Source organism: Physella acuta, unplaced genomic scaffold (genome assembly GCF_028476545.2).
Source record: "Physella acuta isolate Inbredline_101_S28 unplaced genomic scaffold, ASM2847654v3 ptg001042l, whole genome shotgun sequence".
In the NCBI taxonomy this organism is placed as follows: Eukaryota; Metazoa; Mollusca; class Gastropoda; family Physidae; genus Physella; species Physella acuta.
In genome coordinates, this window is record NW_026732559.1 from 428,168 (window position 1) to 447,364 (window position 19,197).

The 19,197-nt window shown below is 33.3% G+C and overlaps 1 protein-coding gene across 1 annotated transcript; it reads right to left on the reverse strand.

Moving 5' to 3' along the window:
- Positions 1 to 2,308: 2,308 nt before the first annotated feature.
- Positions 2,309 to 11,486, reverse strand: LOC131954945 (uncharacterized). Its single transcript, XM_059318795.1, has 8 exons — positions 11,370 to 11,486; positions 10,596 to 10,790; positions 10,244 to 10,444; positions 8,420 to 8,611; positions 6,674 to 6,805; positions 5,603 to 5,762; positions 4,995 to 5,053; positions 2,309 to 2,405 (listed from the first exon to the last, which is right to left on the reverse strand). The coding sequence occupies exons 1-7, from the start codon at positions 11,482 to 11,484 to the stop codon at positions 5,002 to 5,004; spliced, it is 1,047 nt and encodes a 348-aa protein (XP_059174778.1). The 5' UTR covers positions 11,485 to 11,486; the 3' UTR covers positions 2,309 to 2,405; positions 4,995 to 5,001.
- Between the last annotated feature and the right edge of the window lie 7,711 nt (positions 11,487 to 19,197).

A 19,197-nucleotide genomic window follows, 5' to 3' on the forward strand; every position in this document is an offset into this window, starting at 1 on the left:
AGGTACTATTAAAAACAGTCATTGTTGATCAGATTAAATGGATACACTTTTTAATGTTTTGTTCAAGCACAGTGTAAATTTGTTTTGAAAATAAAGTTATGCGTGTTTTGTTGGTGCGCAAATATTTTCGCAAAAGATATTCCTTTGCAAGAAAGGTTAGCAAAACGTTCACCATCGACTTCGAGAATACATTTCTAATCGCCATTACATGACTTCTTGAGTACTGTTTTAGTTAGCTAGATAAAAAATGTTAATGTTTGTATGCGATGTCAAAAGCGAGTTATTTTCAAATGTAACCTCTGATATGTGAAAGTGGTACTTTACAAGTTTTCGTGTCCCCTCGAATACTGTGTCAATTAAAACTTCCGGTAACTTTAAATCGTTCAAAATTTACATACATCTGAGCATATAATCTAATACTTATATTCAAAAGTTATTTTCTTTTGAGAATTTAGAATAATTACAGCTTTATACTCTGTATAAAAAAAAGTAAAACTTTAAAAAATATTTTTTAACAAAATGTTTTGCCTCAGACATAAAATTTACTTGAATTGCCTTCTGTGTTGCTTAAGTATTAGAGTTTTCTTTTATTTATGATACCTGCAACGGTAGGCTATTTCTTACACATGCATAGCGATTCCCGAACCTGCAGAACACGTAAGGCATTCCTAAGACCAGTAGAGCATTTCTCGCACCTGTATATAATCTTTCTTAACTGTAGAGCATTTCTCACACATGTAGAGTTTTACTGGCACCTGCTGAGCATTTCTAGCACTTGTAGAGCATTTTTCTACAGATCTCCCACTTTTTTTGAAAGAGCAAAACCCGGTTCACTCAAGAGAGAATTCATATAATTTGTTTTTCACTACCAAAGAATTTTTTTTTTCATTAAACCGGTATCTCAATATATTTTAACGCTTTTAGTTTTGTATTGCAAAAATGTATTCAATTAGCTTTATAAAAGTATAAAACCAGTAACAAAACAGATGCGTCACTCTGCGTAAACTACAAATATATTTTAGTCTTTTATTTTGGTTTTTTTCTACAATTTTAACAGTAGAATACAATTATGTCAACTTACAGTCATGTGTCACTTTGTTTTGGATACCGCTGATGACATTTATAAAGATCTTAAAAAGAAACTAATATGTTTCTTTTTTTTTATTATTATTATCTTAGCTTGCAGTTAAATGCGTTTATCGCTTTTAAAATAATAAATAATTCCACTCTCAATATGACGTAGTTCACTTCGAAAAGTGATATTCCAGTTTATTGATTGTACTACTAGTAGTTTATTTTTGAGGTTGGTAGAAGTCAAAAGTTGTATGTCAATTGAAGATTTGGATGCAGCATATTTTCAAGTCCTCATGTATTTATCAACTTAGCGTTGGGTGGATGGTTATATTAGCAATGAATATAATTTTCTCATAGGATGAGATATATGTCCCTAAGTAAACTACGTATATCCGAATATTTTATAATTAAAATATCTATTATTGTTGAACCACTCAGGTACAATTTGTAAATTATCAAAGGTTTTTATGTGCGTATGCGTGTGTATGTGTGTGTGTGTTTTGTGTGTGTGGCTCCGCAGATTTTGCGGGAATTTAAATGCCTTATACAGAACTATCTCACTATTATAGATAATGTAACAGGTAATATTTCGCTAACTATATTTCCATATCTCACTAGTATAGATAAGGAAATATAGTTAGTGAAATATTATTCTTACTTTAGAACGATTTTAAAGGTCTACACTAGAAAATATTAGATAATATTTATTTTTTCTAGTTAATTCTTCTTCGTTCTTAATTTTATTGTTGGAAGGAATCCGCTCAAACACAATTAAGTATACATGTCAACTGGTTATGCGCCACTGAGCTTATTGACTCTGATTTCAGCATTCTTTTCTTTTTGGATTTGCTTCCATAGCCATTATCCAACCAAGAACAAACTACAAGGCAGCAGTTGTTTGATTTTGGAGTTGTCTATCCTAGACGAGTGGCTGTCCCCAGCTAACAAGTCTCATCTGCCTGAGGGTTTGCACTCGAGACTTTTCGGTTTATCAACCACGAACTTTACCTTCTCGACCACCCCGATAATTGTTGAAATTGTTAATAATTAAAGCTAAGACGTATACATCAACTAATAAGGTACAGAACTAAATATGATTCGATTATAATTGTTGTCTTAAAATTAAAAAGCACGAACACAATCATCGCACTTATGAACAATCCTGGTTTTATTTTTAACCTCATTGAATATTTTCAATACAATTATTGTTTTTAATAATAAAAACGCTTTTCGAAAAAAAATATCCAGTAAAATTCCAGAAGTTTGAAAACACAATTATGTCGTCGAATACTTGTTTTTCAAATTGGTTTGCAGTTTTAAGTGCAATATATCTGTGAGTGAAAACAAAATTGAAAATTGCAAAATGGGATTATTGTGAAGACGTTTATTATTGAATAATATGTAATCAAAAGTTAACAAGTTTATGTAGTTTACAGCTGCACGTACAGAGCAAATTCCTTAGATGTCACCCTATCCCACCTTTTGGGAAACATACGAAGGTCTACAGGCGGATATTGATAGAGCATACGACTACTAACCTGAATCTCGTATTCGGATATCTAGAAGGAGCCCGTAAGGCTTCCATGAGTCCTTCAATTTATAATGGGTACCTGACTCATGTTAGGGAAAGTGACGGCGGTTTGGCATAGAGAACAGACCACGAAAATCACTTCATGCAATGAGGTAATGAAACAGGTAAATTCTACTTCACCTGACATATGTTCCGTCATGTTCGAATAGGAAATTTGCGATGTATTTTCTAAGAGATGCTACATTATGTAGTTTTTTCCTTTATTTTTTTAAATATATTTTTTGTTTGTCTTTAATAGCATTATGTTTCATTATTAAATGTTTAAATATGTTCTTATGTTGATCAAACGCATTATTCATTTCAGAAAGTTTAATAATCTCTATTATTCTCTACTGTGCGATGTCAAAACTCATCTGTGTTCTTCTATTTTCGTAGATGTAGCTACACTTTAATGCTAGATACAACTATTAGGCGTAATTATTTTTTTCGTTTTTCAATACTACACAAATAACTCCGATTTTAGTCTTAGGTATATTTCATCGACGTTTTCATTGTTTACGTTCTAGTTTTAATTTAATGTCGTCATAATTGAACATTAATTAAAAAGCGTTCTATAATGATGGAAAGCCGTAAGAACAAACCGAATATGATTCTTAACATAGTTGCGTGATTTTGGTTTCTTTTTTCTAGCTGCGGGTAGCGTAAGGTAGGTCTCTGGTTTTTATCCTTATTGGAGGTACCGAACTCCACCAGTTTTGAATGCGCAGTCACTGAACCCTTCTGACAACCCTTTACCCGCACTGACAAAATCCAATCGGAAATCAAATGTCTATCTGACCTGCGCCGAACCTCTGAGACTGACTCACTGGACACTTGGGATTCGATTGTACCCAGGTTAAAAAAAAAAAACTAATGTAGATAAATTTTACAGTTGTATGTTTATTTTGGCGAAATTACGAAACTCGACGTTTTCAACTTTTTGGTGTGTAAAAAAATGGGTCTACGACGAATTCCCGAATGACACTTGCCCGAATGCCGTTTGCCAGAAATCCGATTTCCCGAATGGACACTTGCCCGAATGCGACAAATGCCCGAATGGACACTTGCCCGAATGCGACAAACGCCCAATGGACAATAGCCCAAATGCGACAAATGCCCGAATGCCACCTGCCTGAAGGCCGTTTGCCCAAAAAAATGTAACATAATATATTACCTAATTATCATTCGTTATCAATTTAAATTTGAAATGTTGATAAACAAAACCTACGCAAAAAAGAAAGGAAAAAATAATATTATATATTACCATAGAGGCATTTTAAATACCTTTTTATTTGCTATATAAAAGTTGTAGAAACATACTTTCTCTTTCGTCTTTAAAACAAGACAAAAAATATCATTTTCGTTTTTCACAAGTTTTTAAAATAAATTTTGCTTTCTTTATTAAGTAATCGCTTTAACTAGTTTAACACATTGTCCAAACAAGGTGCTATAAATGGAGATCAAACGTATTTGACTATCTTTAGTTTTTAAATTCGCCGCCTAGTCTGCACCTCGCTCTGTCTTGAAATGATCACCCCACAAGTTTAGCATAACAAGATAAATTAAATAAACACGCCTCTGTTCAATGTTGCGAGACGCCGCGCCGCCTACACCGTGTCATAAGCGCTATATAACCACCGCAATACGGTCGGTTATACGAGGTGTTCATCGCCGCCAACATCACCTTACATTTATAAAAGAATAGAGTTGTTTTTTACAATAATTTCTCAATTTTGAAAAAAAGCTACATTTTTAAATTACAAAGAATTATTGTAATGCTTAGAATTGTGTTTATTATCAAAATATCAAACTTAAATTGATAAAGAATCTCCAATTTGGTAATATTTTTTTATTATCTAATATTAACATTTTTCGGGCAAGCGGCCTTCGGGCAAGTGGCTTTCGAGCATTTGTTTTATTCGGGCAAGTGTCCATTCGGGCATTTGTCGCATTCGTGAAAGTGTCCATTCGGGCATTTGTCGCATTCAGGCAAGTTTCCATTCGGGTATTTGTCGCATTCGGGCAATGGTCCATTCGGGCGTTTGTCGCATTCGGGCAAGTGTCCATTCGGGAAATTGGTCTTCGGGCAAACGGCACTCGGACAAGTGTCTTTCGGGAAAACGTCCGGCTCACATAAAAAATATTATAAAAAGAAAAAGCTTACACCTTTAAATGTGTAAGGAACTCGTAAACGTAATTTTTTTTTACTCACAGTAGTTCAATACATTTTTTCAACATTTTTTTAACAATACATTTGCAGTGTAATAACCCTTCTTCAAATTGTCAGATTAATGACACGCACAAACACACTCTGGTTAATATAAATATAATATAAATATAATATTCTTACATTGCATTTATTCCTTTAAGCTTCGTTTTTTATTTGTTTGTCTCTGATCATTTCTGGAACTAAAAGCATAGACATTAATTATTCTTAATTTTCTTTTAAAAACAATTAATAGCTTTCTTTAATGAAAGTTTTGGTCGCTTTGATCTCTTACACATTTAATAGACAAAAGCTGTTGTCAAATAAAAAATGTATTTTCTTATTTTTAGAGCATTAAAAAAAGTGTTGTTATAGCGGTCCTTAACTTAGTTTTATTCTGCAATTTTTATTCATTTGATCTTAATGCAATCGTTACTATATGAGTTACAATTAAATTAATGGCGTTAAACTACGATCAGTAGATTGTGATATTTAAAATATTCGTTATCTGCCCTTAATTTGTTCTTATTTGACGCTTAGGCAAGAAATCAGCAAATTTTTACAATTTGTTCGCCGTTGTAAATAGGCATCGCATTTAATTTCTTTGAGATTTGTTTAGTTACATTTAGAGATTTAAAAAAAAAATTAAATTAAATTAAATTAAATGTTTATTCAGCATCATAATAACTAATTCGATTTATTATGAATTAATTAAGATTAGTTTGAAAGATAGTAGTTAATTAAAAACTTACCCGTTTTTGAAAGTTAATAGATACAACATAACAATGACTATTATAATTAATACAATTATCGTCAATATCTGTGCTTGGCTAAAGGCGAACTTTCTTCTGGTTGGTATATAGTTTATTGGAGACAGCGAAACGTTTTCAGAAAACCTGATTTTATCTAAGGCTGAAAAGGAAAATATTTGAGCAGAGATTGAAAAAAACAACAGCAAAGCAAAACAGCATATATATATATATATATATATATATATATATATATATATATATATATATATATATATATATATATATATATATATATATATATATATATATATATATATACTAGCGTACCCGTCCCCCGCGCGTTGCCGCGGGGATAGAAAAAAGTTTGACGAAATGTATTAGAAGGATTTCACCAACGCGTTACCAATCACATGTTCTTAGACGCGTGACCGTCTTTTCTAAAAGTGAGTTATTTAAATGTAAACAATGCCTGCGCTTAAATAAAAAATATCAGGACATGGGTTTACCTACACTACCGCATGTAAACAATCAGTGTACATTAATCACTCACCGAAATAATATGGTAGAACACACTTCGGTGACCGCCCATGTGTTAGAGACGTACAGGGGCGCTTTCAGGGCCCCCACCCCCCGATTACACTACCGCATAGACGCGGCGTACGACCCCTGGCTCCTTCATTCATTCATTCATTCATTCATTCATTCATTTTTTCGTTCGTTCGTTCGTTCGTTCGTTCGTTCGTTCGTTCGTTCGTTCGTTCGTTCGTTCGTTCGTTCGTTCGTTCGTTCGTTCGTTCGTTCGTTCGTTCGTTCGTTCGTTCGTTCGTTCGTTCGTTCGTTCGTTCATCCGTTCATTCGTTCATTCATTCATTCATTTATTCATTCATTCGTTTATTCATTTATTTATTTATTTTTTTATATTTTTTACATTTAAAAAAAAACTTTTTTATTTTTTTTATTTTTTTATTTATTCATCTACTTTTTATTTATTTTTTCAATTTACTTTATTTTTTATTGTTTCCGAGAGACGACCAAGAACAAATAATAAGTACTATGTTGCAATGTACTTACACTCCATGCAGAAATCTCCGGTTCTTTTCTGTACACATTCTTTGCAAACACCGTTAAACTGACAATCCTGGTCAGCACATGTTATGCTACACATTTCCTTACAATCAGCACCGTACCTTCTTTTCGTACAATCTGAAAATAATGGAATTGTGTTAGCTGTAATAGCTTTCTTATGTTAACTACACTGTTTAAGTTTTTGGTTTCTTAACAAAACAGTTTTTTTATAATAAAGCGAAAGTGATCTCCCCTATACTTTTCTCGCATTTTCATATAGATAGCGTTAAAATGGGTATTGCTGTACCAATTAAATCGGGTCACATAAATGATTATGTAAAATTTGTGACAAAAGCGATGATTTTTTTGGTTTTGTTTTTTCTTCTTTCAGAAAATTCATAGATGTGAACATTTACAAGAATATTCTTTGGTATAGTTTGAATTCGAGACATTGGAAATAGAGCGCCTTACCCTTTTAAGGCACTAATTTTCCGTTTTCAAATACAAAATGTCAATTGATTTGATTCGCGTGGAAAAAATATTGCGCACTAAACACCAAAAAAAGCGATAAAACATTAACAAATTCTTTAGAGTAAATTTGTTCAGAAATCTGAAAAAGCGTAAAGTACTTTTCCTGCTAGATCTAAATGAAAATCATAGAAATTTAAAGGAATCATGGAACATGTCTTATGCTTATGTTTGAAATTTCTACCACCTACCTGAAACGATACTTTTACATCCACATCATAAAAAAAGGAAAATATAGTAACTTACACTTACTTATATGGGAGATAACTTAAATGTGAGAGTAATCGAAGAATAAGATCTAATACTTATATACAAAATTTCTTCTGCCTAGTCAAAAAGTACTCAAATTGTTATAACACCACCTAACAAAAGAAAAGCACCATCCCGGTTACCACTTACAATTCAAACATAAAAGAAACCGAACCATACAATCTAATACTAATATTTGAAATTCCGTCCACTTAAACTAAACTTTACTTTAAGTTATTGGATTTTCAAAAAAGAAATTAGAGCACGTGACACATCCATTTACTAGAAATAACCGAAACCTGAAAGAAAACTACCAAGTAGATTTTATACTTACATAAGAAATTCGGTAAACCTGACGAAACAGTTATCAACTTGTTTTTTTGTCTTTCTGTCTGCCTGTAGTGCTTTTGTCTAGCGTCTGTCACTGATCGAAACTAGCGAGTGAAATTTCAACTACTTTTAACTGACACATTAATCTAAAGATTGGCACTTGGATTAAGAATTGATACCAATGCAATCGGATATCAAACTTGTTATAATTGAATGATTAATCATTTATTAAAATTATTTCCAATATAAATTACTCTTTACCGCGCTATTATAAGCAAATTTTTGTGTTCATTTAATACGAAATTTTTTTAATTAAGCGATTTTAAGCAACATGTTAAAGAAAGGTACTGAAAAATGCATACAAAGATTTAATAACAAGCTTGTATGTAATGCAAATGTATTAAATAATTTTCTTTAAATGCAAAATAATGAACCACAATTTAAGTAACTGAAGATAAAATCATTTGGTTGCTTTTAAATTCTAGTTAAGTTAGTCAATACATAATTATAGCGAGCCAAACTTTTCTCTTTTAACAAATAATGAAGACAATAGCAAGGCGAAAACAAGTATGAAGAAGCTAGTTAAATAAACGCTTTTAAGCAAATATCTTAATGAAGAAAACAGAAAATATGTAACATATTTACCACCAAGTACTTCAAATTCTGACACTGCTAGCGTCTCGCTTGAGCTTAGAACAATTTTTACTATTTCACCACTATTTACAATGTTGATTGCATAACGATAAGAGAAATAGTTAACGATCTTTATAAATTTTATCTGGTCGCCAGTGTTGAAAAACTCAATTTTAAAATTGACCGTATCGGATGTAAATGTTTCTGAAAAGTTTTAAAATATTTTTGTGAATGAAATGTAGGTTCTTAAACTTTATTTAAATGTAGTTATTTACTTATTTCTTAGATCTAACTGGTGTGATCTAAATAAAACAATAAAATGCATTTAAAACAAAATCCCGAAGATAGAAAAAACAATTATTTTGTTAAGAACGAGGCTCTCTTAAGATCGTTGTTAACAACATAGGCAACACGTAATCCTTTCTTTATGATGTAAAATGTAATGATAACAAATCATTTTACAGTTGTTAAAATTTAAAAAATAATGAACTAACATAAATAAGCTATCTGTATGTAACTCTTACAAATTAATTACTTTAAATATAAAATTCTTCTCTAAACACGTTTAGATTTTTTTAAATATTATTTTTATCTTAATTAGCGTTAAAATTTTTTTTTTAGTTTTAAATATGACAGCCACTACACCCCACTGCAATGTAAGGGTCTATTTTTTTTTTAATAGCTAAACTCACGTACAATATTTTTAGAATTTGTATAAAAAATCTAAATTTCGTTTAGGTAGCTTCTCACATTCACTTTGCGATTACATGCGTATTTGTATTAAAATATATTGCAGATGATACCGTATGAGTTGAGTTGTCATATGATTTTGTAAAAAAGTTTCCTTATGTCAATTATTACATTATTGTTCAAATGGTTTCGATTCACTTATTTCCCACCAACGTAACACTCGTCACTTGTATTCCCTATTCAATTGATCCCAAGACACATAATCATAATAGAGCGAGACTATTCGACTCTATACTTCCTCGTTTATTCTTATAACAGTAAGAAAGATTTAACTTTCATTGCAATCGTTTTATAAAAAACAAATGGAAGCAAAAAAAAATGTGTGTAATAAAGATTATAATTGGCACGTTATATAAAAATATTGATGAATTTTAAAAAGTTAATTAAGCTTATAATAAAGTTACATAAATGACAAAAGGCGGTGTCATCGAGTCTTTACCTACGTGTTAAAATTAAAAGAAATTGATTTGTTAGAAGTAAATTTTACTTTTTTTTATACAGAGTATAGAGCATAGGTAGCTCTATTTCAACTTTTCAGAGATTTACGATAACCGGAAGTGGGACTTATACTTCAAAAGCCTATAACTTGAGTTCTGTTTAAGATAGAAAAACGAAATTTTACATATAAGTAAAATATCTAATTTTCTGCCTTCTGTCAAATTTGAGTAGTTTCCCTTGAACGGAATTAGTACTTTTAGCTATTTCCCATTTCTTTAAAACGCATAAGAAATTTTAAAGTACTAGTAATCCGTACTATTAAACTAATATTATTTGACGTTCCCTTGATTCACAATACTGTTTTTCGACCAAAAATGTCAAGATTTGAAAATCTCGATTTCGATTTTTTGCACAATTACAATACTTCCTCCATTTATCGTATACGAGAAAGTAAAAAGGTGGGATTAGCGTATTCTAAGTAGCTAAAAAGATTAAGTGTCTAACTGATTTTAAGAACTTGTAAATTACCCTTCGTCGATTACATTTCGGGGATTAAGTGTCACTGATTGTGACCGAACACAGGTCTTAATTTTCTATATTCATAGTTTAACTTCTTTTCACTAATTTAATTTACATTTATTTTCTTACCACATATATGTATTACAACTTGTTTAATAATTCTTGGCCATTGAAATGTGGATTCCCATTTTGCGTGTCGTTCTAAAGAAAAACAGAGACCATCTTCTGCATTTCCATTTAGCGCTTTTTTGTAATGTAGGCTCGCCATATTTTTTACTATCTGACCATTCGAGAAAATATCAACACTTGATTCTTTTAATACATTTCGCCCTGTATAAAAATTGAAATATGTAATAACGTGTATTTAAGTCTTTGCATTAGGTTATGCATTTTGTCTGTGTGCATATCTATGTGTATAACAAAACAACTTAAAACATGTGTATATTGAATAGTAAGTTATAGTTATAAAAATTTTACCTACCCCCGTTTACTCTAATTCGACAAATAGGAACAAATAAGCCAAAAACAATTTTAACTTCCAAAATTAATTCTGTTATTTTGCATTCAATTTCAAGTGTTGAATTTCTTATCCAAAATGTTTTGAAATGTAAGCATTGTAGTAGACCTACATTACTTTTCTGCGTAGTGTAGAAAAGAGTAGTATTGAGCTCTGTTACTAGAAAAAAAATTATGAAAATAGTTTAGTAGGTAAAATTTATTACATTTTATCTTTGAATACATAAGCCGTCATAACTCATGCTTTTTTGTTTATATTTGCATTGTAAAATAATATAAGACATAAGAGTGCATGTTTTATCCAGGCAATATGAAATTAAATATGAATTTGTTTTGTAGTAAATGTAAAGACCCCCTTTTTAAACTTGTCGTTCCTTGGTACATGTGAAGTAGTGTTTATCTGTTTATGTGTTTTCAGCGTATAAAACGGTTGTGTGGTCATTACTAAGACCAGTCGTTTTTTTTTCTCTAACGTGAGTTAGGCACCCATCAGAGCTGAATCAACTCAGGGACATCCTACTGACTTTAACCCGGATTTAAAACTGTGACTTTCGGACTCAAATCTGGCACTCTGCCGCTATTTTGTATTTTGAATTATGTCAAAATTGTGTATCAATCATGAAATTATTATGTACTGTGAGGCTTTTGGCTATGTCGATTCCTCTTTTGTTCCATAAATCTGTAAAAAAGTATTCACATTTTTGAAAAACAAATCAGTACAATTTAATTAAAAACCTACCTCTGTATAGTAATTCAATTCCCAATGAAATAAAATGTTGTTCAGTTTTAAACACAACGTTGATCGTGTTGCTCATAGAACACGCACTGTCAAGAGCTAAAATTGGATTTGTCATTTGAGCTTCAGATATCAAATCTCCTGTTTATTCATGGAAGGAAAATAAGTAAAATAATTTAGAGAATAAATTAAATAAACGTCGTAAAAATATATTTTTAACTTAACGTTATTTTTACAGTCCACTTTAAAAAAAAATAAACTTCACGATTTCCGTAAGAAAATATTAAACATAAAAGCACAAACATAAGGACGAAAATAAAGAAAATGGTATCACCAACAGATAAACCTAAATGGTAACACTGTTGAGACTTAAGTACAAAAAGGTTTACAGATAAAAGTACTATGTTTAACAAGTAGGCCTACTGGATATTTATTTACTAATTTTACAAAACCCAAAATCAACCATATATTTTTTTTTATATTTTTGGTTTTGGAAAATGTTATGTTAGCCTATTTTAATTTATCGGAATATATATATATATATATATATATATATATATATATATATATATATATATATATATATATATATATATATATATATATATATATATATATATATATATTGTTATGAAAATTGTGCACATAAAATTGTGAGGATTATATTGAATTGGTGTGGTTTTACTTATAAAACATACACCACTAATTCAGATAGGAAAACATGTAAATGTATATTGGTATCATGTGTATTAAAAAGAGTGAATTGTTATTTTTAAATGATCAAGGTAGGGTGTTTTCTGGAACTTACTGTACAGGCAATCCGGACCATAAAAACCTTCTAAACATCCGTTTTCCTCAATAGCATCTGTGTGATAAAATACTCGCTAAATTAAAAGTAATGATTATTGTAACGTGTATATCTGATTTAAAGTATGAATGAATATTTACATATATATATATATATATATATATATATATATATATATATATATATATATATATATATATATATATATATATATATATATATGTAAGTATGTCTGTCAGTGTGTCTTGTCCATAGAGTAATTATATTAAAAAAAATAAGCATATAGTTTACTGGTCTAAAATAAATGAGAATACTACCCAGGTAGCCTTCTGCGAAAAACGAATGTCAATTTTTGGAGAGGTTGCTCCATATCAGACTGAGCAATATTGCGCACCAAACAACCACTTGGAATATGGCGCCGACATTTATTTAAACACAAGATAATATGGTGGCAAATTACATTTGATTATTAAGTCGAATTAGGGGCCGTTTAGCTGGTTACTTAGGAGATTTCTCCGCTACGCCGCTAACACAAGGGAGGTCGCTGAAAGGTTTATAGGCCCACCTCGCTATTACGGAGGGTGGCTAAATAAAGCAAAACTTACATCTGCAATGTCCATGTGAAGTCCACTCATTCTTTGAATCACACATAATCATACTATTTCCAGTACGTTTAAATCCCGTATTACATATTAACAGATATGTATTAATGTGGTTGTATTCGAAATATTGCCAATACCCGTGTGGTATCAGTGGTGGTTCTTCGCATTTTGAAGCTAAGTAATATGAAATACTTATATAAGAAAAAAAATGCCTATATGAAATATAATTATATATGATATAATATATATATATATATATATATATATATATATATATATATATATATATATATATATATATATAGCGTAACTTAGCTTGAACTTAACTAGCTAATACAGAACTGACGCTCACGTGTGTAACAATCCTCGCCTTTGAAACCTGATTTACAACCTTGTCTACATGCTCCAGTTGCTGGTATGCACCAATCTTCACCTTGTCGACAGTTGCATTTTTTACTGCAATCTAAACCGAAATGTAGCGCACTGCAGATGTTGTCTAAAAAAATGCATATAGACCTACATATATATGTATATATATATATATATATATATATATATATATATATATATATATATATATATATATATATATATATAATGATTTAACTAGTAGTGTATTATTATATATTTCAAGAAAATCATTTATTTTCTTATTTTTAGTTCATTACTAGACTAAGCGTTTCCTTGAATAACCGTGTGTTTCGGGGGTCATCCATACATTATGTCACGTTTGTTTTACGAATTTTATCTTTCTCCTTCCCTTCCCAAATCTTCACAAAAAGCCAGAACAAAAACACGTCACACGTTTTTATCTTTCAAAAACACCTGTTTCGGCTGAGTAATGATCAGACCATACTATCCTTTAATATGCTGGAGTCAATGAAACGGGTGAACTCTACATCATCTGCCCTTTATCCCGCCAAGTCCCGATAGACAACTTAATTATTCACTTCTAAATTTTTTTAAAAAGACATTAACATTGCCATGATGTGTATCGAAACCCTACAACATGCTTGGTAACTCCAGCTATGCCCACACATTAAAGTGCACGTTTATTGGGGTTATTAACTTAGCATCGAATAATTTTAATAAAGTTAAATAACGCAAAAAATTATTTGACGAGTTAAATGGCCCGTTTAGGGAGAAATTCAACGGGCGCTTGGTTGATATTGTTATCTTTTTCTCTAAACCAAAACCATAACCAAAATCACCACCTCAACTTTAATTTAACCGGAAACGAACAATGATATTGAATACGGATTTGTATCTAGAATCAGCACGTAGTAAAAGCATAATATAATATTTTCTATATTAATTCTTTTTGGTTGGGGTGAGGTGCCTAGACGTTCCACCGTGAGGGGGTGGGCTTCGCCGTTATCCAAGGAGATACCTGAAAGAAACCACTTAGAGACGGTAAAGTCAGAGTCCTTATTATCGATTATCGGTGACGTAGTTATTATTGTGTATTTATTTAAGGCAGGGGTACCCAACCCCGTGCCCGCGGGCGCCATGGCGCCCGCCAAACGATTCGTATGTGCCCGCCTCTCACAATTCGACAGAGACAGAATTTTTTTCATAAACATTATTGAGAGGTTGAAAGGGATGGAAATCGAAAGTTTGAGGGGGGAGTGGGTTCAATTTGAGGGGGGGGGGGGGTTGCAAATCGAAAGTTTGAGAAGGGGGGGTGCAAATCGAAAGTTTTGTCCCCGGGTAACGGGAAGGATCGCTACGCCTCTGGAAGGAGTTTGTTGATTTAAAATAGGTGGTGCCCGCCATCCTACTGATATTTTAGAATGTGCTGTAGAGTACCCCTGATTTAAGGTAATGGCTATTTTATTCTATGCTTACTCTAGAATCAATAACGTCATATTTTTGCTTTCTCGTATACGAAGTAGGGGCCTATAGAGAAAGAATTGTAATCGTGTAGAAAAAAAAATCGAGATTTTCACGATTTTTGCAAATCTCGACGCTGTACACCTCCATGAGTAAAAAAAAATGTTTTGCAATTTTATCTGTATGTGTATGTATGTGTGTGTGTGTATGTAAACACGGTAACCTGAGTACAGTTATAATCAGGTAGTTATATAAGAATATTCGAGAAAGTTTAGGGGAGATCACTATCGGTTTATTTTTATTTACAATAGAGTAGTATAGAGTACTATTCCGCAAAATTATACGCGCGTTATCATTTTCAAAGGTGCGCAAATGATAACGCGCGTATAATTTTGCGGAATAGTTTGATAAGATAGCCTACTAATTTTCACACAATTTTAATTAATTCATAAAATATTACTATCCATCTAATTAAATCGAATTATATGTCAGGATGCATTGTAATTATGGTTTGACCCATGTGCAAACTTTGAACCGAATCTGTCAGTTAGAAGTGCCCGAAATTTTGCTCTAGTGTATCGGTCTATGACGACTTCTTAAAAGACGCATGTAAAGTACTAATAATATTCTGCACTATTATACTCATATTTTTTTAGTTCACTTGGTGTGCTATTAATTTTTCTACGAGATTTTATTCTATTTTTAAAAGTTTAAGTAATTAAAACTGAATTAAAAATCATGTCCTTATCGTAATGTGCCATGTACAGTAGCGTTAGATAAGAGCATTCCAGAAAGTTTAGGGGATATCACTCCCGGTTTATTGTGTGTACGTTTCCGGCTTTAGAATATTTTCTACAATAAGTTCCATTGGACGTTTTGTTTTCCGTTTGATTGTGAAAGTTTTTACTTTTCTTTCGTTTTCCCTATAGCGTTCTCAACAGACAGATATAGTTTGTGACAGAATCGTGAAACTATTATTTTACATTCTTAATTATATCATAATTTAGCCAATTCCATTGCTAAACAAAGATATAGATTTATATACAATTATTATGTACTGAAATAGTTTAGTATAGAATCTAAGTAGAGCTAGAATCTAGATATAGCTAGATCTAGAAGCTACGCCTTGTTTAAGTCAAATTTATCCAAATCTCGAGATAAATTCCTTGTACTCTCGAATTGGAATATATGTAAAGCTAAAGAAGAGATGTATATCAAATATAAAGAAACTCAATTATGTATTGTGTTTTTAATTTGTTTTTGTTTCTAATTAATTACTTTTTGTTTTGGGTATCGATAGATCTAGATTCTAAAATATCTAGATCTAGGATAGATAAACTTATTGTTAGATTCTAAACTATCTAAATCTAGGATAGATAAACTTATTGTTAGATTCTAAAATATCTAGATCTGGGATAAACTTATTGTTAGATTCTAAAATATCTAGATCTAGGATAGATAAACTTATTGTATAGTCAAATTAAAAGAACTGCCTAGATTAACTTATTGAAATTTGATAAAAGTGTTGGGACCTAATCAAAATTGCAAATGGACGCAGCGACAAAGCTATAGCCGACAGAAAATGTAGCTATATAAAGAGTTAAACGTTTGAATGGGCAACATGGTCTTCCATGGAAGCCGCCATATTTGTTGTAAAAAAAAAGTAAATGAATCATGTGACGCCGCTATAAATTGTTCTAAACTTTTAAAACTAAAGTGGTGCTTCTACCAGTAAATATATTAATAAATTAATGAAGGTCTTTAAAAGATTTGCTATTACTAGTATGATAAAAAACATTATTGTCTACAAAAATACGTATTTTACAGCTCTACACAGAGTAGATGCTCACATGTTACCAAATAGACAAAACAAAAAAAGACGGTATATAGGGTAAGTTAAGTAGCGTTTACTTGTTTCTGTGACCTCGGAATATGAAGAGGTAGTGTGGTCAGCAATATACCCAGCCCCCTTTCCTTTCCCTAACGTGAGTTAGGTACCCATCAGAGTCTACTGACTTAAACCCGGATTCGAACTCGAGACTTACGCGTTAGCAGTCCAGCTCTCTACCGCTAGACCATTTCGTTCCACTCAGTAGAATATAGATTACATCAAAACTTTTTATTATAACGTTTTCAACGTTTTTTACGCAAATTTTTGTATACCATGTAAGAACTTAGTAGCACTAACATTTTGCAATAATCTTCACATTAAACTCGTAATTCAAACTGGTTAAAATCTGAAAACGGGTGTTAAAATGTAAATAAACAAGTGTTTGTGATACATTCTAAATTTTACTTTTTGTTAAGAGGAATATACTTTTTTTCATCATAACTTATTAAAATGTATGTTAAACTGGAAAATCGTGAAGGCGTTATTTCTGTTTCTTTCATACATTTTTTTTGTTTTGTTTTACTGCAGAAATTAATGTACTAAAATAATGTAAGATAACAAAGTCTTACCTCCAAATATTTCCACCTCACATACAGTAAGTGGTTCATTAATATCCACAGTTATTGACACTTTATTGGCTCTTGTAAAAGGTATAACCACGTCATAATTATCTTTAATTTGATCCTTATTGATGTAGCGAAAGTTGCGAGTGTTTTCTTCATTAACATCAAGGGTAAAATATCTTAAACGTAATGTCAACCTGGCTGAAAATATAAATATATACAGGCCAATATACATACTAGCTGCATCCCGTGCTCCGCCACGGTAAATCTTTTTTTTAAATGTACCAACTTGGGAACAGAACAAAACTAAACACAACACAAACGAAAAAAAATAAACACAAACGAAAAAACAAACACAACACTCATAACGTAAACACAATTTAAATGCAATCATAAAGGCATATTGCTCACAGTCTAGCCCGTAGCGCCAAATCGCGCCCTTTCCGAGCGCCGGCAGACGCATCTGACACAGTGAATGACTACAAAACAGAGGCGTAGCGACCATTTCCGGCGCCCGGGGACAAACTTTCGATTTGACCCTCCCTTAAACTTACGATTTGCACCCCCTCCCCTCAAAATTTCAATTTCCACCCCACCCACTTAAACTTTCGTCGCAAATTTTTTCCAACCCACTTATGCGCCCCCTAAGGTCGGCACCCGGGGACACATGCCCCCCCCCCCCCCTTCGCTACGCCTCTCCTATAAAACCCCCAGCTTGTCCCCAAACTGAAAGATAGAATAATAATTAGTAAACAGTATAAATAATAGGCAGTATTTAAAAAATCCGTGTTTTACCTACCATATATCACTTTATCAATTCACGAATTTTTTTTTTCCAGTACTTTAAATTTTAAAAATTTACAATAGAGTTTCATAACTAAAACCATTGCGCACCCAATGAACGTGATGACGCGTCTATAATAGTGCGGAATAGTTGATTAAAAATTATAAGTAGTAAAGAGTACATTCAGTGAATAAAATAAATAAAAGATTGCCTTTTATTAATCCACTAGATAAATGGCCCGTTGAGGAAGGGTACAACGGGCGCTAGGCTGATAGTGCTGTCTCTTTTCTCTAAACTAAAACCATCCCACCCCCCCCCCCCCCACACACCCCCACCCCCCCCCACCCCACACACACCACCCCCACCCCCACCCCCACCCCCACACACACCTCCACCCCCCACACACAACCCACCCCCACCCCCACCCCCACCACCCCCACCCCCCCACACACCTCCCCCCACCCACCCCCACCCACCCACCCCCACCCCCCAAAAAAACATGTCTACCGTCCCATTCAACGAAATATAATTATATACTTTTTCCAGTGTCCGCCCCCTTCCCGAAAATTCTACCCCCGCCCCCGAAAACCTCAAGTACCCCCCTGCCCCTCTCCGGGGAGGAAAAAGTCTGAAAGAAACACTGGTGTCGCGCTTAGCCACTACGCGAAGAATTGCATTAAAGAAATTGCGAGAAAACCACTTTTTAGATTAGACACATTAATTAGGTGGTAATTTTATTATAGAGTATCGATGAGGAAACCACCCCACCCCACCCCCCCCCCCACACACACACCTCCACACACCACCCACCCCCACCCCCACACACACCACCCCCACCCCCACCCCCCACACACCACCCGCCACCCCCCCCCCCCCACACACACCCCCCCACCCCCCACCCCCCACCCCCCACACACCACCCCGCCACCCCCCCCCCCCCACACACCACCCCCCCACCCCCCCCACCCCCCCCCCCCCCCCCCACCTCCCACCCCCCACCCCCCACTCCCAAAAAAATCATGTCTACCGTCCCATTCAACGAAATATAATTATATACTTTTTCCAGTGTCCGCCCCCTCCCAGAAAATTCTACCCCCCGCCCCCGAAAATTTCAAGTACCCCCACCCCTCTCCGGGGAGGAAAAAGTCTGAAAGAAACACTGAAACCAACCCACCCCCCACACACCACCCCCCCCCCACACACACCCACCCCCCCCCACACACCCCCCCCACACAACACCCCCACCACCACCCCCACACCCCCACCCCCCCCACCCCTCCCACCACCCCCCCCACCCCCAAAAAAAACATGTCTACCGTCCCATTCAACGAAATATAATTATATACTTTT